Source organism: Monodon monoceros, unplaced genomic scaffold (assembly GCF_005190385.1).
Source record: "Monodon monoceros isolate NGI ecotype Baffin Bay Population unplaced genomic scaffold, NGI_Narwhal_1 Super_Scaffold_20, whole genome shotgun sequence".
In the NCBI taxonomy this organism is placed as follows: domain Eukaryota; kingdom Metazoa; phylum Chordata; class Mammalia; order Artiodactyla; family Monodontidae; genus Monodon; species Monodon monoceros.
The window spans coordinates 21,155,825-21,177,794 of record NW_021703777.1 but is presented as its reverse complement, the minus strand read 5'-3'; the positions used below and the strand labels follow the sequence as shown (position 1 = coordinate 21,177,794).

The window sequence follows — 21,970 nt, the reverse complement described above, 5'->3', positions numbered from 1 at the left end:
ATTGATAGAAGTCAATGGCATAATCATAGTAAATACATTTTTAAATAAATCAAGTCATATTTTGTAACATTCCCCCACCCTTTCTTTTTCGCTATTCCAGCAGACTTTGCAACAATCAGAAGGAAGGACAAGGCTGTCTGTAGTTTGTTTGAAAACAAATGGTTAAAATTAATAATTGACAGGATAATTAGTAACACCCATCACAGCAAAAGCAGATCAAGGCTTCCCCAACTTGAAGCAGAGATCCAGCCAGGCTCCCTTTCTTTTTCTTTGCTAATGAGGGCAGAAAACGAGAGAACACCTTGCTGCTAAGGAATAGGGGCTTTGCCCATCCTGCTCAGATATGGCCTCTGTGTCTTGTCTAAACGCTGATGACAACTGATTTAAACAGTTCAAGTCCCCTTAAAGCTGTAGAAGAAATAACTCCTCAAGTTATGGAAAGAGCCCAGGACTCCTTGCTACTCATCCTTGATGGTAGAATTGTGAGTTCTGGAGTTTGAAGTAGGTTTCCTTTATGTACAACATGAAGCAAGTTATAAGTAAATAGGATGTGATTTTCATTTGGGGAGAAAATTGATATGCCCTTCAGAGGCATCCTGGAGTCCATCCTTCTCACAGAAGTTTCTTCAGAGGTGATCTCTATAGATCTTTATGTTTCAGGGCATTAATTTCACTTAGAGCATTGTTTCTCCCCCTTAAAAAGTTTTATGTCAAAATACGTTTTAGTATATTTTCTAACAAGCATCATTGGCCACAACCCAACTCAGCATTTTAACATTTTCTGGCATGTACCTCTGTGGTTTAGTTTTGGATTTGATGTCAAAGGTGTATAGTCTACTCTTAATATCACCTCAGAAAAGTATCATCAGCTTAAAAAAGCCCCTGGTTTTGCCATTCTGCAAGTGGCCACCTGCAGACGTGGGAATTTGGAGTGCTTGGTGGTCTGCGAGTACTGAGAGTATCGGAATAGAAACCCTCCTATACCCGATTCCTTAAATCCCTTGAAGAAGAACCAGCTGATCTTCATGAATGCAGCCCAGTTGCCAGTACAGTGTCTGCATGTGTGTCTGTAAATACTGGTTGAATGAGGGAGTGAATGAATTTTCTGCTTTGGGTCCTTCCTTTTCCTGTCTCATGAAAATCAGACATATCTATGCTGCATTAGAGGATGACACAGTATTTCCACAGTGTCTTTTCACTTCAGAGGTCACATGACTTTCTATCAAATTATCTCACTGCCCCTTAACACATCCCAGTGAGAGGGCAGCAAAGCCAAAGAAGTCATTTTCCTTATGGTCCAAGTGGTGGTTCTTCACACTTACAGAACATTAGGCACACATGAACCATCACCTAGAGTGACAACTGATGTCACCTCATCATAACTTATGTCTCTGGCAGCTGTCGGGAGATACTCAGAATACACTAAAAGACACCATGAACAACACTTAGGGGCCAGAGAGAGGGAACTGCTAGTGACTTGCTGGCATATGTTCTCTTTGAGATGGTACGCTAGTGACCTCTAGTGGCAAAATTGATTCAAGATCAGTTTCTATTGATAATTCACCACAAAAGATTTTTCTTATATCAATCCTGTGTTTTCCATTCATGTAGTAACATTTTCTACTTGTAGAATGACCTTAGTTATGCACAATGACTTATTTGTAGCTGTTCATATCCAAACATTATTTTCTCATTTCATATAATCAACTTTTGAGCTGAAAGAGCTCTCGAAAGGATTTGTTGGTTTTATTTCATTATGTGTGGAAAATGAGACCCAGAGAAACAAAACGACTTGCCTGAAGTCTCACCTCAGGGGTGGAACTAAAAGTCTAATAAGTCTAAGGCTCTTTTCAAACTTCAGATGACTGCAGCCCAGCTGACATCTGACTGCAACGGCATCAGGGATTCCCAAGGGAAAACTGCCCAGCTAAACCCCCTGAATCACTGAGCCACAGAAGAGTGAGCAAACAAAACGGTTGTTGCCTTACAACACTAAGTTTTGGGGTATGTTATACAGCAAGAATAATCAAAACAAAGAATTTATTTAGGAAATTTCTCTGATTCTATACAAAATAATGAAAAATACAAAATAATATACACCTCTCAGGTACTAGTTAATCTTCTATTAATAGTCAAAAACATCAGCTATAATAAATCAAAGAGCTCTCAGTCCAAGTGAATACATATTCTAACTGAGAGAAATATAAGTTCTCCTTCTTCCACTAAACTACCCATTTTAAAGATATTTACATTTTGAAACTATGGACCCAGTAGAGGATATATGTGTTCTGCACCCTATAAAAATCAATGAGTCAGTCTCAGTCAGAAAGTATCATTGGAACTCCTAATGTGTTGCTCACTTAAGAGAGTACAGACATCTCTCAAAGAATTTATAATCTAGTTGGTAAGACATATCGAACCCACATTAGCTAGAGCAACTGTAAAGCAGGGTGGTGCTAAGTATGACAGAACTTTGGAGAGAAGAGAGAGAGTGGGGCTGGATTAGGAGCACATCTGGGGGTAGGGACATGATGGAGAGACCTTCTGACTAGTAGACTTGATATTCTCCCAACTGCAACTATTACAAGAGTTGGCAGTGCTTCTCCCTTCATTTCTTTCTGTATCTCCAATACCTGGCCCATAACAGGGATGCAATATAAACATAGTGAATGAATGGCTGAATGATACGTGTTTGGAGGTAGTAGGAAGTAAGTTGGAAAAAATTAATAAATGAAAGAGTGAATGAATGAATCAGCTGAGGAAAACATGGAAAGCCAAGCAGGAATTTGATCCAGTGGATTCCTAAGGTGGTGAGAGACATGTTTTCTAGAAAGATACATGGAGAACTAAGTATCCAGAGTGAATCGGTAGGAAGACACTACAGGAGGAGGCGTATATAATAACAACAGTAATAGCTAACATTTACTGAGTTCCAACTATCTGTAAGGTGCTGTACTGAGCACTGAACATAAAATAATTCATTCACTCCTTACCATAATCCTATAAGGTAGTTACTATGATTATCCTTACTTTGCACATGAGAAAACTGATATTCCTAGAGGCTAGGTTATATGACTCTATGACTGTTATAAAATTCAGTCGTGAGTGGTAGAGGCAGTGGAAAAGGAGACGAAGGGATATTACCATAAACATTTTTTAAAAAGTAGAAGCAGGATGTGTTAACAGATTAATCAACCATGGAAGATAAAAGTGAAGGAAGGGTCCAAGATGACCATGATTTTTAGTCTCGAGTTCTAGGAAAATGATAGTACCATGTTGCAACTCTGCCACCTGGGTGGGTTACCCTATCAGACACCAGCCCTTTTTCACCCAAGGTTCTGAGAGAGAACTAAGCCCACCTAAGGTATTCATTGCATGAAATAAAATCAATTCTCCCCTTGCATCTAGAAAGGTACTTCTTATGTGTCATCCCTGAGAGAATTGAGAAAGTAGTCACTCAGATCCTTTTCCATGTTCCAAGGTTCTTTTGAGGAAGCCTGGCTGAGAAAGGCTATCATTGTTTAGGAGAAGACTTACTTTTGAAAACTGTATTATTTAGCCTGTTCACCCTTGTCCTTCCCTCAGAAAACAACCTCAAACTGTATAACTTTGACTAAGAAAGTCCTGGTTCCAAAGTTCTAACTTACAGCGAATTCCTAGCTCTGAGCTGCAGCCTATTTGATGGCCAAATCCACTGAATATTTGATGGCCAAATCCACTGAATTCTTCTTGAACTCAGTAGCTTGAACTGTTAGTTGTTTTGTTTGTTTTGCTTTGGTTTTTCTGTATGTTTTCCTTACAAAGAATTTTCTTGGAAAGATTTTCCCCTTCCACAGTAACTTTGCCTTCTTAAAATGGTGATTCCAGGACCTAGACCTTGTAGGTTGGTGACACTATACCACTGTGTAGAGAGCCCAGAATCTCCCAGACTCTATAGGTCTTTCCTGAAGCACTGAGTGCTTCTCTCACCACTTGGGTTTGATGTGGTTTCCCTGCCTTGTAATCCACTGAGGTTGGGAAGGGCTTACCTCATGGTGACATTTCACTGGAAGAGTCCTATGTGTTGACCAGAACATCTGTAAACCCCTTTAGGTCAGTCACCAAGCTGATGGAAAAAGGTTTCTAAAGTCTCCTAACTATAAGTCGTTCACCTTTTATATCTTTAAATACATAAAGCTTATGGAATTTTCGGGAAGGGATTATTAGGACTGAGGTGGTGACAGAAAAAGAAAATGAATTGCTGTTTCAGGTGGAACAATAAAGAACTGTGGTGGATTTTAGCTAAGTACAACCCAAAGTTCATATTTTGAGCTTAGTTTTTGCATATTAGCGGTGACAATTTTACAAACTTCAAAAATCATTTGTTTAGTCAAGGGTATTAGTTGTAGAGAATTTTCCCTTGTACATCACAAGTATTTTTACTATATTTATAATATATGTAACATTTATTCCCCACTTACCAGGTGCCCCACAGTTTTACAAGAACTATTTTATTTAATTCTTACAAAATGTTTAGAAGGTAGGTACTTGGTATCCCCATGCTATGGAAGAGGAAAATAAAGCTTAGAGAGGTTAAACAACTTGCCCAGTGTTACCACAGTTTGCTGAGCCAGGACTTGATTTCAGGGACTTCAACTACAGAGCTTGGAAACTTAATTATTACTCACTGTTGCCTAAGGAAAAGGCATCCTCCATAAATGAATAATAAGGGAAATAACTAGCCTGTGAAGCAATATTTATTTGTGAATGGTTAATAGACTTAGCAGCAATAATTGTAATGTGCAAATTATATATGCTTAAACCTAAATTTATCTGAGCTAAAGACTTCCTCTCCATGTACTAAAATTATAAAACTAAAACTTTTCCCCAAAATCATTCAATTCAGACTAGTGAAGTATTGTTTCATCTCCTGGACCAGAGGAGCAAAAAGTGCAAAGGTCAGGCCATGAGATTAGGAAGAAGGAAATAGGAAGAGGACCTTGGACAGCATAGATATGAGGACAGCATAGATGGGAAGGAGGGAAGGTAGAAAAGAGGGAGGTAGAACAAGGCAGGGAAGGGAGAAACAAGACCAGAGATGTCAGTTGAGAGGGAGAAAAGTCAAGGTAAGTACAAAGAACAGAGTGGATTTTAAAATTTGTGGAGGGAATAAGGAAGATGTGAGAAAAAAGAGAAGGCATGAGGTACAACAAATTAAAGATGCTACGATGAATCAACCTCTATTAGAATGCTGAAAATGAGACCGAATATGATGGTGTTTTCCTTAAAACAAACGTAGGAGGAAGAGTTACAATAAGTAGTCTAGTGAAATGACAGAGACAGTTCTGCTCTGTATCTTGACCATTTTGTCAACATGGCCCATCTGGTATGTGGAAGTTAAGATCATAACCCTAACATGAATCCTGAATTTGAGGTCCATGTGGAAATAGCAGTGTTTGGCTTATAAACATCCCATCTTCTGAGAGGAATTAAGGTTAACAACTTTGGGGAGCCCAGACACATGGTAATAGGAACACGTGCTGTCTACACCCACCATCCACGTGGTGGCCATTCATTGCAGGGGAAGCACCGCTTGAGGCTCAAACCAGACACACTGAAGTGACAGCCTGAACTGAGAACCTGGTACATAGTAGTCTCTCATTAAATATTTGTTGAGTGGATGAATGGACAAAAGAATGTGCAACTTTTCCTTGTTGGTCATTCTTTCCTATCTCTCTTTTGGAGACTAATTTATGAGAGAAGAAGAAATCAAGTGAGTGTAAGTGAGAATTTTAATAACTCAAGGCAGTAGGAAGAGAATCCATATATGCTTGATTAAAATACTACATATAAAAGATTTCAAGATAGTAGGTAGCTCTTCCTCTTCTCCTTCTTTAAGGGCACGCTGAGGATTTTTAACCCACTCAATAAATTAGGAAACCATGAGTCTATTCTGATTTACATACATACATACATAATAGTCTGATGTGAAATGGAATATTTACATAGTTTCAAAATATCTCCCACCCCCCAAATACTTGCTTATTATTAAAAGAAAAAGGAGTAAGTTACCACCATAACCAAGGGGGCAAAGTGAACCTCACTAGTAAAGGGATAAATAGAAATTATGTACCACCTGATAGGGTGCAATGAGAAGAACACAGCATCACTTCTGATATTCTTGCCAAGTGTATCAATATTGAGGACCCTTTTATAAACTAACTGCTCTATAATCTTTAAAAGTATCAAGGTTACAAAAGTAAAGATTGAGGAATTGTTCCAGATTGAAGGAGGCTAAATCGACATGACAACTAAATGCAATGTATGATTCTAGCTGGGTGCCTTTTCTGTCACGGATATTATCAAGACAACTGGTGAGCCTTAAATGCACTTTGAAGATGAGGTGACAGTAATGTATGAATGTCATTTTCCTGACTTTGTTGGTTGTATCATGATTATGAAGGAGATTGTCCTTGTTCGTAGGAAATGCGCACTAAAGTGTCCGGGGGTGATGGGGCATTGAGTTGGCAACTTACTCTCAAATAATTCCGGAAGAAAGGATCCTTCTTCACATGCTTGCAAGTTTTTGGCACTTGAGATTGTTTCAAAATAAAACTTAAACAAATAAGATATGACTATGCTGAAGGGTGGCATTTACAATTTAATGTCTTATCTCCCCTTCTCCCCACCCTCTGTGCCTGGTGTGTCCTATAGCCAAATCTACCACTTTCTACATTTTATTTTCCTAATACAACTTTTTGCATGCATCACTAAAAATGCAAAAGGCAGTAGTGATGTTTTGATAGGTGTCCTTAATCCTAGCACTGGTATTTTCACATGCTTCTCAAAATCAGCACTCATGTTAGGATTAATATCTTTCTTCTGTATATCAGAAAAACCTCTGTTAATCTTACCTTTAAGAAAAAAATTATTGTATAAATAGAACATGAAAATGTAATAACATAATCCCTACACATTAGTAAATACATTTTCCCAAGTTCTCGTCCCATCCTAGTCCATATACATAAATTACTTTTACATGGTTGTAATCACAACATAGGTACAATTTTATATTCTACCTTTCTTGTCTGAGCATACTCCAATATTGTTAGAGAGCCTCTGGGGCTCTTCTTGCCCTCTGAATCTATGATTACATTTTTGAAACAGTGACCTCATAACATAACTAAGGGACCATATTACATTGTTCAATGTCTGCAAAGCACCTTATTGCTTCCACCTTGTCAGTATAATGCAGTTATGCAATCTGGTAATTGCTGTCCTGATGCACTGTCATTTGATGAAGGCTTTGAAGTCACTCAGACCTGGGCTGCTATCCCAGCTCTGCTTCATACAAGTTCCTAAACCTTTCTGAGCCCCAGTCTTCAATCTCAAAAACAGGGATAATAATGTCTGTCACATGCTATTTGTGAGGATTAAATGAGATAATGAATGTGGAGTTCTGAGCACAGCACCTGGGACGTATTAAGTTCTCAATAAATGTTATTAACATTTATCTAAGAGACACATGACTAGTTAATAGAATGTGGGCTCACTCCAAATACTTAATTTTGTGACTCTCTTAGTTTTATTTGTGATGAATGTGGGTTATTTTTTAGATGGTATCAAATATCCAGAGTTCACCAGGATTTCTAAAGAAACCAACTGATTTTCCTAATTGTCTCCAGAATTGAGAACCTATAGGAAAATTAGAGTGACAGGTGACTAATCATCTTTCTTCAATGTCTGCTTTAGATTATCTGTCTCCCACACCTCAAAACAAAAGGTTGGCAAAAAAGAATCCCTTAAAAATGTAATCATTGGAACATGACAGAAATATTAAACATACAGTTTGCTTTTCAAAAATGAGCAGTTAGCTGTGAATTTGCCTAATTCCTTTTACAGTCAAATGATTACATACTATGGAAAATGGATAATGTCCCAACCTACAAAATGGACCAATAAAGGAGTTACTGTTTGTGTTAGCAGGAAATATTCTACAAGTACTATTCTTTGAGAAATTCCTTGAAACATAGGCTCTCCCTGGGCAATTGTGTGTTTGACGATCGCTAAGTATTTCACAGAGAGGCACTGGCTGAAAATGTTAGTGTTTAGGGGCCAACCATCATTGCTAACCGTGACTTGCTCAAATTATATATCAACTGTGTTTTCTGGGGTTTTTTAAACATCTTTATTGGAGTATAACTGCTTTACAATTGTGTGTTAGTTTCTGCTTTATAACAAAGTGAATCAGCTATACATATACATATATCCCCATATCTCCTCCCTCTTCATCTCCCTCTCACCCTCCCTATCCCACCCCTCTAGCTGGTCACAAAGCACCTAGCTGATCTCCCTGTGCTATGCGGTTGCTTCCCACTAGCTATCTATTTTACATTTAGTAGTGTATATATGTCCATGCCACTCTCTCACTTCGTCCCAGCTTATCCTTCCCCCTCCCCGTGTCCTCAGGTCCATTCTCAACTACGTTGTATTTACAGAAATTCTGTTTTTACACTATTTTAAAGCAGAAGGGACAGGAATCCACTGTACATTGAGGAACACTGTCATAGCACAAAGAAGCTCAAGCCATTTAAAATTCTAAAATTAAAAAGGATAAGAAACAGTGTTGAAAAAACATCTTCTAGATACTTTTATAAACAAAGCTTTCTAAATAGTTATCATGACCTTAGAGAAACCCACTAACCTTTTCACCAAGAATGCAAATGAAAGCAAAATATTCACATAGATGAAGGAATAATAGTTGTCTTTTGTCTGCTTGGAAAAGGTAGTGAAGATTCTCAGGAGGGATAAGAAAGGACGAATGTGTTTTAAAATGCAAGCTTTTTCCACTTTTACTCGTGTCATGCTACCAGCGAGGAGAGAACCAAGCATGTGCACAGCCAAGTAGTCTGAGCCAAAGTCATTAAGCTGACAATGAAACGTGTGTGTGGAGAAACAAGGGAGCAATGATTAAATGGGGAAGAAAGCCAGTAAGGGCTGAAAAGGGGTGACTGTTGGCTGTGTGCATCCCAGGGAGGCTGGTGGAGGGAAGATTCAGGTCGCTCTAACAAAAAGTTGGCAAGGAACAAACACATGAAAAGATGCTCAACATCACTAATCATTAGAGAAATGCAAATCAAAACTACAATGAGGTATCACCTCACACTGGTCAGAATGGCCATCATCAAAAAATCTACAAACAATAAATGTGGGAGAGAGTGTGGAGAAAAGGGAACCCTCTTGCACTGTTGGTGGGAATGTAAATTTATACAACCACTATGGAGAACAATATGGAGGTTCCTTAAAAAACTAAAAAGAGAACTACCATACGACCCAGCAATCCCAGTACTGGGCATATAACCCTGAGAAAACCATAGTTCAAAAAGAGTCATGTACCACAATGTTCACTGCAGCTCTATTTACAATAGCCAGGCCATGGAAGCAACCTAAGTGTCCATCAACAGATGAATGGATAAAGAAGATGTGGCACATATATACAATGGAATATTACTCAGCCATAAAAAGAAATGAAATTGAGTTATTTGTAGTTTGGTGGATGGACCTAGAATCTGTCATACAGAGTGAAGTAAGTCAGAAAGAGAAAAACAAATACTGTATGCTAACACATATATATGAATCTAAAAAAATGGTATTGATGAACCTAGTGGCAGGGCAGGAATAAAGATGCAGACATAGAGAACAGACACAGTGGGGGAAGAGGAAGCTGGGACGAAGTGAGAGAGTAGTATGGACATATATACACTACCAAATGTAAAACAGACAGCTAGTGGGAAGCAGCTGCATAGCACAGGGAGATCAGCTCTGTGCTTTGTGACCACCTAGAGGGGTGGGAGGGAGGCTCAAGAGGGAGGGGATATGGGGATATATGTACACATATAGCTGATTCACTTGGTTGTGCAGCAGAAACTAACACAACATTGTAAAGCAATTATACTCCAATAAAGATGTAAAACAAAGCTGGCAAGGGAGGCTCACTATTCTCCTGGACCATTCATGGGGGCTGCCACTGAGTCCCTTCCATTTCCAATGTCAAATTCAAGGATTGAAAATGAAGGTTAAAGCCTATCCGTGAAAGCAAAACATGTCTTTCTGAAACAGCTTTTACAACAACTCTGATTCTGTGATTGGAGTACATATTGTTTCCTGTAGGGTCACTGAGAGCTTTTGAATCACTTAAACATCATTCCTAGGGTTGAGGAGCACAGCTGAAGCTGGTTCCTCCAGTCTGCCCTGCTCTTTAAGCATCACCCTCCTTCTCTCTACACTCCAGATTCTGTTTGAAGGCTCAAAGAGAACCTTCAAAGGATCTCTCAGGGGAACCCCAAGCGTCTAAGGAAACCAGGCTCTGACCCTCAAATTCGGAACAAGTCAGGCAGGCTGGAGGCCTGTGAGGGGAAATGTGTCCAAAGTGGATCCAATCCAATTGGAGCCTTTTTGAAATGAAGGTCCCCATGATGGAAAATAGCCCCCTGGCTCCCTTCTTGACAGGAAAAAGACGTGGGGAAGGTCAGCATCTCATTAGCTCATGAGCTCAGGTAAATCAAATTCACCCTTGATCTTTTGAATCTCCTCTGGATTTTTCTCTAGGAAAAAAAATTAGCACAATTATGAAGGCTTTCATATAAATTTAACGTAAAACATTCTTACTCCCTTTTTTGTTGTTGTTAATCTAATAAAAAAACACATTACTGATACAAGGCGATTGATGGATGGTTTTGTCTTTTAAGGGAAGAGTCAAAATATTAATACTTACGTTTTGATGAGAAAATTGGAGAACAATCTAGATTACTGAGAATATTTAGATGCTGCCCTAACATTCTGTTTCTTAAGTTTGTTTATTAAAACTAGTTTTTGCATTATGCTAGATTGTTTTATTTCAGTTAAGTGGATTTCTTCTGATGGAAGATTTTTTTTCGCAGAAAGAGCACTTACAATTTCTAGCGATACATTAGTGACCCCAGAGTCATAGCACTCTCAGAAGCTACTGAGAAGCAGAGTTAATCTCCTTTTTCTTATTGAATCTCTTCTGCTAAGTCTCAAAGGCATTTTGCTGGGCCAGGGGAGGTATTCCTAATGCCACTGTCCATATTCAGCTTACAGGAAGAGATATTTCACTTGGCCAATGACACTATGTATACTTATATGGATCCCAAATGCCAATTAAGATTTGCTGAAACTTTCTGCCATTGCTGGTGCAACGAACACCCTTGTTCAAGCCACTAAAAACAAAAACACTTGTACCATTCTAGAGGTGATCTCTTTTGGCATCTCTAAGTATGTCTGAATAATCTTTTAAATTAATATTCATGGCCAAATTCATTGGAGGGTGTAAACTGAGGTGAAGCAGGGAGCACTTCACTGTTCCTGACCAGCATATGCGACCAACCCTCACCTCATCCTTGTGTACTTATTGAAGGATGCCTCCACTCCAGGAGTCATCAGCACCGTATCCTCCCATGAGGTCCAGGGTAACGCAGTCAAGCCATTACCAGCAGTGCAGGGGACGCTGGAGCGTGGTGCTGGCTGCAAACACTGGCTCCATTCACCATCAGAAAAGAAAAGCCTGCTCCCTTTTTTCGGACAAGACTCCTGCTATGACTCAGTGTGTCTCCCAGCTGGGTAGCCACGAGTATGTTTCCTTCTTTAGCCCATATTATAATGGAGGGTGAGATGAAAAGGAATACAGGCCCTTGATACCTTGGAGTGCTAACTAATGCAGGGCGTCGTGTCTGATCTGCTGCTTGGCTGAGGGGATGGCAGATGGCCTTCTGAAAGCTTTTCAAACCCAGACTGCTTTCAGTGGGGCACGAGGGGGGTATTGTTACATTTTCCAAACGGTGGTAGGAAGAGGTACCAAATAAAAGCACACGACAATTGTGCCACTTCTCCAGGAAGCTTATTACCACCTTACAATGAGGGCTAATTGGGATGCCAAAAACAGATGCAGAAGCAGCTTTGACTATTATCCAGGAGAGATTTTAGAGAGCAGAGTCAGGAAGGAGGCTGAGGCAAAAAGGAGGACAGTGGTGGGAAGAATATTGGCAGGGAAGAGGTGAGGGCCAGGATGAAGAGGAAAAAGAGGAGCTGTCTTATTTGTATCAGAAGAGAATCATGCTCTTGTTTAAAGGGTTTGTTCGTATCCACCCCCCGCCCCCTTCTACCACAAGCCTCTTTATCAGGAAGACATCAGCAGTCCCGCTTACAGAGCAGCATCCACAGGGCGGTGCCGTTACCACGACAGCCAATGTTGACAAATCTTGGAACCTTTTAAGAAACTTGTGTGTGATCTCTTTGAAGTGGGCAAAGGAGGAATTAAAACGTACTGAATACTTACTGTAGGCCAGGCTGGTTCAGGAAGCTTCCTTTATTATTTCATTTAATCTTCAAAACAATTCAGAGACATACTCTTATGATCATTTCATGACCTAGGAAACTGAGGCTCAGGGATGTTACATAACTCGCTAAAAGTCCAACAGACTCAAGTCCAGGGATTCCTGACTCCAAAGTTCAAGCCCTTTCTGCCACACTACTCTGAGCCAATTCTCCAAATAGCCAGGTCCTGTCTACTACCTGGCAAGTGATAGTAGGTGCTCAATAAATGTTTTCTGAAAGCAGAACTAAATGACCCAGAAGTGGAGATAGGAAAGAAACTCTTAAAACTAGAAATGATTTAGGAAAGCTGACCTTAGGAGTCTATTCTCAGCTAGGGGCCCTCATCCCAGTGTACACACAAACTCAATCAGAATTATTTGGCCAAAATGTTTTGAGTGTCTATTAGGTGCCAGACATTGGGTTAGGTGCCAGAAGTACAGACATTTTAAAACCCAGGTTCCATCTTCCAGCAGCTCACAGTCTGTTGGTGGAAGGAACCCATATACATACAAGTATAATATGCTGTGAAAATATAGGTAGAGATAAGCTTGGCATTCTCAGAAAGGAGAAAGGAAACCTTACTCAGCCTGGGAAGGTCAAGGAAGGCTTCCTGGAGGAGGTGATGCCTGGATGGGTTCTTAAAGGATGAATAGGAATTAGCCAGGCAAGAAAGGGTGAGTTTTGTTATTCTAGGCAAAGAGAGCAGTATGAGCAAAGTCCAGAGGCATGAAATAGACAGCATGTGCATAGAACATTAAGTGTTTCCTACTGAGCCCAAACTTTGTGGCAGGAAATGACACTGAAGAGGTAGGTAGAGCCAGGAAGAGGGAGACTTTAAATGCCACGTTAAGTGTCTTGGACTTCAGCCAGCAGGGGATGCAAGGCATCGATCGGTCTCTGCAGGGAGAGGGAGTGATATAGGCAGTGTGGAGGAGAGATGTGAAGGGATAGAAATTGAAATAGGAAGAACAGTTGGGCAGTTGATGCTGTGGTTTATGTGGGAGATGATGAGGGCCTGATCAGGGAAGTGGTGATAAGATTGGAGAAGGCCAGATTAATTTGAGAAACATTTTCAAGGTCAAGTCAACAGGAATCAGTGCTTTGATTGGGTTGTGAGAAATGATAATGGGACAACATGTGAATTTCTCGCTTTAGGAACTGGGTAGATGATGCGGCCATTCATTAAAATTATGAATCATACGTGGGAGCAGATTATGGGGTTCCCAAGGGGTAAGATGAGTTCATTTGACACCTGGGACATATCTAGGTTCTAGCAAGCAGTTGGATTATGAATCAGAAACTAAGAAGAGAGATAAAGACAAACGATAAAGATTTGAGAACAGAAGTCTGAAAATACCTTCTTCTGCAGTCATATGTGACCTGCAGATGTGTTTTGTTTGGACTTCCATGATATTGTTTTTAAAATTAGGATTAGGTGGAAAACAGGGAAGAATCAGGAAGTTGCACCAAAAAAAACCCCTGTATTTTTGGTGTCTCTTGAAAACTGTGCTTTTTTGCATTTCCATTCTTTCATGACAGCAGTCAGCTAGAAGTGGGAAGCAGCTTGGCTCTCTGAGCAGGGCACATGCTCTTCAGGAGCCTCAGTCCGCACCTGGCTGGGCCCCTGGCCCAGAGGCTCAGCGTTGGTTGCTATCTCATCATCACAATTGCTGTTGCCTTGCTTACAGTAGAGTTAAAAGAAAAGTAAACTTTTCTTGTTCTCTTCATCAAAAGTAGCAAAAGAAATCTAGTCCAAGAGGACTGTGTGTTTCAAAGAAAATGATGTTGTGAAATTAATAATGTTCCCATGTATTTGATGTGCAAACCAACCATGTCCTTGTTGAAAGAATTAAACTTGAAACATCACTGTGAAATAAACCATATAAGAGTAATATCTGCTATATGTAAAAGATACATGAAGACTTTCCATTTGTTTGTATCTTCTTTAGTTTCTTTCATCATTGTTTTGTAATTTTCAGGGTACTAGTCTTTACTATTGTTAAATTGTCCATACCACCCAAAGCAGTCTACACACTCAGGGCAGTTCCTATCAAAATCCCAATGGCATTTTTTACAGAAATAGAAAAAACAATTCTAAAGGTAATATGAAACCACAAAAGCCCCCAAATAACCAAAAAAAACCTGAGAGAAAAAAAGAACAAAGGTAGAGGCATCACACTTTGTGATTTCAGAGTAATAAAAATATATTACAGAGGTGGACCTTCAAGATGGCAGAGGAGTAAGACGTGGAGATCACCTTCCTCCCCACAAATACATCAGAAATACATCTACATGTGGAACAACTCCTACAGAACACCTACTGAACGCTGGCAGAAGAACTCAGACTTCCCAAAAGGCAAGAAACTCCCCACGTACCTGAGTAGGGCAAAAGAAAAAAGAAAAAACAGAGACAAAAGAATGGGCACGGAACCTGCACCTCAGGGAGGGAGCTGTGAAGGAGGAAAAGTTTCCACACACTAGGAAGCCCCTTAGCGGGCAGAGACTGTGGGTGGCGGAGGGGGGAAGCTTCGGAGCCACGGAGGAGAGCACAGCAACAGGGGTGCGGAGGGCAAAGCAGAGAGATTCCCACACAGAGGATCGGTGCTGACCAGCACTCACCAGCCCGAGAGGCTTGTCTGCTCGCCCACCGGGGCGGGCCGGGGCTGGGAGCTGAGGCTTGGGCTTCGGAGGTCGGATCCCAGGGAGAGGACTGGGGTTGGCTGCGTGAACACAGCCTGAACGGGTTAGTGCACCACAGCTAGTGGAAGGGAGTCCAGAAAAAAGTCTGGACCTGCCTAAGAGGCAAGAGTCCATTATTTTGGGGTGCACGAGGAGAGGAGATTCAGAGCACCTCCTAAACGAGCTCCAGAGATGGGCATGAGCTGCGGCTATCAGTGAGGACACCAGAAACGGGCATGAGACACTAAGGCTGCTGCTGCAGCCACCAAGAAGCCTGTGTGTAAACACAGGTCACTGTCCACACCTTCCCTCCTGGGAGCCTGTGCAGCCCACCACTGCCAGGGTCCCATGATCCAGGGACAACTTCCCCAGGAGAATGCACGGCACGCCTCAGGCTACTGCAATGTCACGCCGGCCTCTGTCAGCACAGGCTCGCCCCACATTCATATTATAACTACTGTACCCCTCCCTGCCCCCGGCATGAGTGAGCCAGAGCCCCCTAATCAGCCACTGCTTTAAACCTGTCCTGTCTGGGTAGGAACAGAAGCATGAGGGCGACCTACACGCAGAGGTGGGGCCAACTCCAAAGCTGAACCCCAGGAGCTGTGGGAACAAAGAAGAGAAAGGGAAATTCCTCCCAGCAGCCTCAGGAGCAGTGGAGTAAATCCCCACAATCAACTTGAGGTACCCTGCATCTGTGGAATACCTGAATAGACAACGAATCAACCCAAAATTGAGGCAGTGGATTTTGGGAGCAACTGTAGACTTGGGGTTTGCTGTCTGCGACTGACTTGTTTCTGACTTTTATGTTTATCTTAGTATAGTTTTAGTGCTTGTTATCATTGGTGGATTTGTTTATTGGTTTGGTTGCAATCTTCTTTTTCTTTATTACTTTTTTATTTTAATTTAAAATTTTAATTATTTTATTTTATATTATTTATTTATTTATTAAAATTCTTTCTTTCTTTCTTTCTTTTCTCCCTTTTCTTCTAAGCCATGTGGCTGACAGGGTTTGGTGCTCTGGCCTGGTGTCAGGCCTGAGCCTCTGAGGTGGGAGAGCCGAGTTCAGGACCTTGGTCTACCAGAGACCTCCCAGCCCCACGTCATATCAATTGGCAAGACCTCTCCCAGAGATCTCGGTCTAAACGCTAAGACCCAGCTCTACCCAATGGCCAGCAAGCTCCAGTGCTGGACACCCCATGCCAAACAACTAGCAAGACAGAAACACAACCCCACCTATTAGCAGACAGGCTGCCTAAAATCATACTAAGTTCAAAGACACCCCAAAACACACCACCAGACGTGGTCCTGCCCACCAGAAAGACAAGATCCAGTCTCATCCACCAGAACACAGGCACTAGTGCCCTCCACCAGGAAGCCTACACAAGCTACTGAACCAACCTTACACGCTGGGGACACACACCAAAAACAATGGGAACTATAAAACTGCAGCCTGTGGAAAGGAGACCCCAAACACAGCAAGTTAAGCAAAATGAGAAGACAGAGAAATACACAGAGATGAAGGAGCAAGGTAAAAACCAACCAATGCTATGAGACTAGATATCAATTAAAGGAAAAAATCTGTAAAAAATACAAACACATGGAGGCTAAACAATACACTACTAAATAACCAAGAGATCACTGAAGAAATCAAAGAGGAAATCAAAAAATACCTAGAAACAAATGACAATGAAAACACGACAACCCAAAGCCTATGGGATGCAGACAAAGCAGTTCTAAGAGGGAAGTTTATAGCAATACAATCCTACCTTAAGAAACAAGAAACATCTCAAATAAACAACCTAACCTTACATCTAAAGCAATTAGAGAAAGAAGAACAAAAAAACCCCAAAGTTAGCAGAAGGAGAGAAGTCATAAAGATTAGATCAGAAATAAATGAAAAAGAAATGAATGAAATGATAGCAAAGATCAATAAAACTAAAAGCTCGTTCTTTGAGAAGATAAAGTTGATAAACCATTAGCCAGACTTATCAAGAAAAAAAAGGAGGAAGACTCAAATCAATAGAATTAGAAATGAAAAAGGAGAAGTAACAACTGACACTGCAGAAATACAAAGGATCATGAGAGACTACTACAAGCAACTACATGCCAATAAAATGGACAACTGGGAAGAAATGGACAAATTCTTAGAAATGCACAACCTTCAGAGACTGAACCAGGAAGAAATAGAAAATATGAACAGACCAATCACAAGCCCTGAAATTGAAACTGTGATTAAAATCTTCCAACAAACAAAAGCTCAGGACCAGATGGCTTCACAGGTGAATTCTATCAAACATTTAGAGGAGAGAAAACACCGATCCTTCTCAAACTCTTCCAAAATATAGCAGAGGGAGGACCACTCCCAAACGCATTCTATGAGGCCACCATCACCCTGATACCAAAACCAGACAAAGATGTCACAAAGAAAGAAAACTACAGGCCAACATCACTGATGAACATAGATGCAAAAATCCTCAACAAAATACTAGCAAACAGAATTCAACAGCACATTAAAAGGATCATACACCACGATGAAGTGGGGTTTATGCCAGGAGTGCAAGGATTCTTCAGTATACACAAATCAATCAGTGTGATACACCATATTAACAAACTGAAGGAGAAAAACCATATGATCATCTCAATAGATGCAGAAGAACCTTTCAACAAAATTCAACACCCATTTATGATAAAAACCCTCCAGAAAGTAGGCATAGAGGGAACTTACCTCAACATAATAAAGGCCATAAATGACAAACCCACAGCCAACATCATCCTCAATGGTGAAAAACTGAAACCATTTCCACTAAGATCAGGAGCAAGACAAGATTGCCCACTCTCACCACTATTATTCAACATAGTTTTGGAAGTTTTAGCCACAACAATCAGAGAAGAAAAAGGAATCCAAATCAGAAAAGAAGAAGTAAAACTGTCACTGTTTGCAGATGACATGATACTCTACATAGAGAATCCTAAAGAGGCTACCAGAAAACTACTAGAGTTAATCAATGAATTTGGTAAAGTAGCAGCATACAAAATTAATGCACAGGGCTTCCCTGGTGGCGCAGTGGTTGAGAGTCCGCCTGCCGATGCAGGGGACATGGGTTCGTGCCCTGGTCCAGAAAGATCCCACATGCCATGGAGCGGCTGGGCCCGTGAGCCATGGCCGCTGAGCCTGCGTGTCCATAGCCTGTGCTCCGCAACGGGAGAGGCCACAGCAGTGAGAGGCGCACGTACCGCAAAAAAAAAAAAAAGAAAAGATACATGATGGAGAAACCTAATAAACTGAAATGAGCATAGAAATTTCAATAGTTTGTTTTGGAAACTGAATGAAATAAACAATGATATACCATTGTCTCTTTCCCACAAATACACTGCTTGGCCCTAAATGTGTTTGAATTTACAAGCTGTTTTAGAGTCACTGGTATATAGCGTGGAACCAGAGAGAGAAGGAAAGCAGGCCAAGGGCAGAATCTTGGGGAAAGACTTGTAGGAAAGGGTTCCCAAAGGAGCCTGAGAATGATGAGGAGAGGTTAAAGGAGAACCTGAGAACTGTGGTAGCATCAAAGCCAGGGGATCAGAAAGACAGGAAGGAAGGACAGATCAATACTATCAAATGTCTTTGTCCTGCACTGTGTGTCTGTCACCCAGAAGGGAGGCCAGTGCAACAACCGTACAGCTTAGACCAGAGATTCCCAAACTACCTTGGTTCACGGTGCCCTTCATTTTAAGTTATTTTTTTACAGTTCTCCAAGGCCAAGAGAAATACCAAACAGTTCCACAAATTAAGTATTCAGGTCCAAACATCTTAATAAGTATTTGTGGCCTTAAAACTTAGTAATCATTTGAAAAAAAAAAAAACACTACACCTAAGCTTAAAGAAATTTCAATTTCTTTAAAACTTCATTCTTAAGTTTTCCTTCTTAACAGCAGGAAACTCAGCATGGAAATAGATGTTATTGAAAGAAATGTAGGTCAATCTAATGTGAAATTGTGAACAAGCTGCATTTGTTTCATCATAATTTGTCTTCCCATTTTTATTTATCAAAGACCAAGAACCTCTTATTAACAAGAGCGTACCAGTACTGCCACATCAAATTGATACACTTATCTCCAAAAGCCAAAGAACATGGGGTTTCAGTTCTTTCCTGCTACAAGTACCTGAGCAATTTCTATTTGCCGTCTTGGAAAGCTGAAGCAGCACGAATCAGAGCTAGTGCCTCAGCCCACTGCTGGTTACCACGCTGGACCATCACTGAAGGCCCCTGGTGCCCCAAGATTCTGTGACTCGTCTGCCCAGGGATGAGGAGGTCTTGAGGGCGAGCAAGGAGCCTTCAAAGCCCTCCCTTGGCTGCGACAGCTCACCACCAACCCAGGCATCCTGCTTACCCCGTCCCAGTTTATCACTTTATTCCGTGCCTACGCCTACTGCCGGCCTCACATTCGGTTAGCTAACAACTTCAACGGTGTCCCTCTCCAAACCGTTGACAACCTTGGATTAGACACCTGACTTCAAATCCCCGCCCTCCTCTGCTTTTGTGGGCCCTGGAAGCGCGAGGGCGGCAGAGGATGAGACACGGAGGGTTAGGGATGAGGCAGTGCCGAGGACTGGATGAAAGTCATCTGTTTCACAAAGGCTTCTTCTCAGCCTCAGCGAGCATCAGCTTTCAGGCCCAGCCCACGTCACAAGGGAGAAAGAATCCTGGGCGGGGGCGTCTTCGGAGCAAGCCAGCGCCCCGTAGGAACCGCACGCGCCCACGGCATATAGGACTTCCCACGCGCACGCTCAGAGCTCATCGTGTCTTCCATGAACTAAGGAGCAGGTTTTCCCAGGTCTTTGTTTCCTTCGCTGCCATCTGCAGCTCTGTCGTTTTTCTAAAACGCCCTGATGGGAGCATGTGAAGGCCAGCGGTATCCCACTTCTTCAACAGCCCGGGGACCTTGTACTTTTCCTCGCGTCGTAAAGGCTGAAAATGCGCCTGTTTGATTTTCAAAGCCCCCAGCATGTTTACGCGGTGCCAGGAGGCCAAGCTTAGCTCTGGCTGGCTGGCAGTTCGGCTAATTGGCCACACTTTAGAAAGAGGCTTTTTGAATCTGAGCATTTAGGGAGAAAGTGGAGACGCGTGGCTGTATGAAAGCAATTGATGTTAAATATTCATGTTCTGCTCTGTTAATCAGAATCAGTAACCCCCATTGCTTAGCTGCAGTCTTGCTGGCTTCTATGACTGTGCTAAGGGAACTTGGATACAAAACAACGCCACCAACCCCCCCCCCCCCCCCACACGACGTAGTTGCTTATAGGTTTGAAGTGTTTCTAGTTAACATTGTGCCACTCAGCAGTGTCTGTTTTCTCTCGGATGTTGAATGAGCCATAGTTATCCCTTCCATCAGCGTTTTAGAACCACTGCTCCCCTCTTTTTCCTTCTCTTGTGTGGAATTCAGCAAACTTTGTCCTTGCTTAAAAACCGGACATTTTCTGCAGTAATTTTTAAAGCGAATTGCAGTGTATTCTAGTTCATTTTTCAGAAATGGTAAAATTATTTCACGAAATAGAGAAGTAGTGGACTATAATTGAACAAATTGGGGTAATAATATCCTAGGTTGTTTTAGGTCTTCTCTCATCACTGACTTCATATTGGCAAACTGGTGCTAAGTAATATAAATGGGGCGTCTGTACTTTATATATATAACATACACTTTACATATGTTGAGGTCATGTTTCCTGAGCTCTTAGGAAATAAACATTTTATATTTTTATTTGTCGACTGATTTTTTAAAGTACGTGTAATTCAACCACAAGAACCTTTAAAATAATCACTTAATTTTAAAGGAAAAAGAAAAATAGCTCTTAATTAAACATTGTTTTGGTTTTATTTTTGTAGCTATATTTTTTCAAGTTTTCTACAATGACTATGTTTTACCATTATAATAAAAACAATAAAAACTATAGTTTTAAAAAACAGCTGAGCAGTTGCTGAATTTTATGTTTCAGAATTCATCAGGTTCTTCCTTACCTGTGTCGTCTGCAAGAGAAATGTTGGTGAAAGTACGATCCTCCTCTTCCTCTTGGCTGGACCCGTCCATCTTGTTCACTTTTCAGGCCTGTTAGTGAGAAAAATGGGGGCAGGGGGAACGGCAGTTCTCTCATGTGATCGCCCTTGTTAAATAATTAATAAATGAGCGCCCACGTAGGTGCTATCTGATCCTTGCACAAGCCACCCTCTTCCTGCTTTCCACCTGAGGAGTTCTTAGTGCGTGTTGTGGACCTAACCGGAAATGATTAGAGACCCAAGTTAAAGAGTTACAAACCTTTACCTGAAGCTGTTGAGTTGGCACTCCTGCTGTACTCTGGCTAGATGTCAAACCTCGCCTTCAATCCAGTGTCAGTTTCCTTAGACTGAATTGTCCAAGAACATTGCCCCAAAAGCCCTGGAATGAGGTTGGGGGGAGAAATTGAGTTTTATGTGATTAACAAATCTTTTGGACACCTACAATAAAATTCTAAGGGATTTGGGTCAGTGACCTAGCACATGACTTGGTCACAGAGCCTCAATTTCCTATCCTGTATCACAATGTCTTCTGTAAGGATTAATAATGACTCCAAACAATCAGGCATATGTGAGGGAATAAGATTCTCTATGTATTAAGCTCATCAGTGCCCTCTCATATTATTGTATATTACTCCATGAAATCTCATTAAAATGACAAGATCTCCCTTCTCTATTTCTGGAGGAGCCAAAGGGGAGAGATGTTGGGCTTGCCAGCCCTTAGGCCAAAGGCCCTTTGCTAGAGGAGGAAATTTTCTTGTACAGCTGTTTTTCTTTGCCCCTAGTCCCCCTCGATATACATAAACAAACCCAAAACTTTAAAAAAATTTTACACCATCACTCTTTGGGGGAAAAAATCAGCCAAATTTGAT

General features: G+C 41.2%; 1 protein-coding gene across 1 annotated transcript in view; it reads right to left on the bottom strand.

The window, feature by feature from the left end:
* SCOC (short coiled-coil protein) overlaps positions 1–21,206 on the bottom strand; it is a 37,696-nt gene extending 16,490 nt beyond the window's left edge. The window contains exon 1 of the mRNA XM_029236093.1: positions 21,066–21,206. Within this exon, the coding sequence (XP_029091926.1) occupies positions 21,066–21,135 (70 nt within the window). The 5' untranslated portion in view covers positions 21,136–21,206. The remainder of the gene's footprint in view (positions 1–21,065) is intronic.
* Positions 21,207–21,970: the final 764 nt, after the last annotated feature.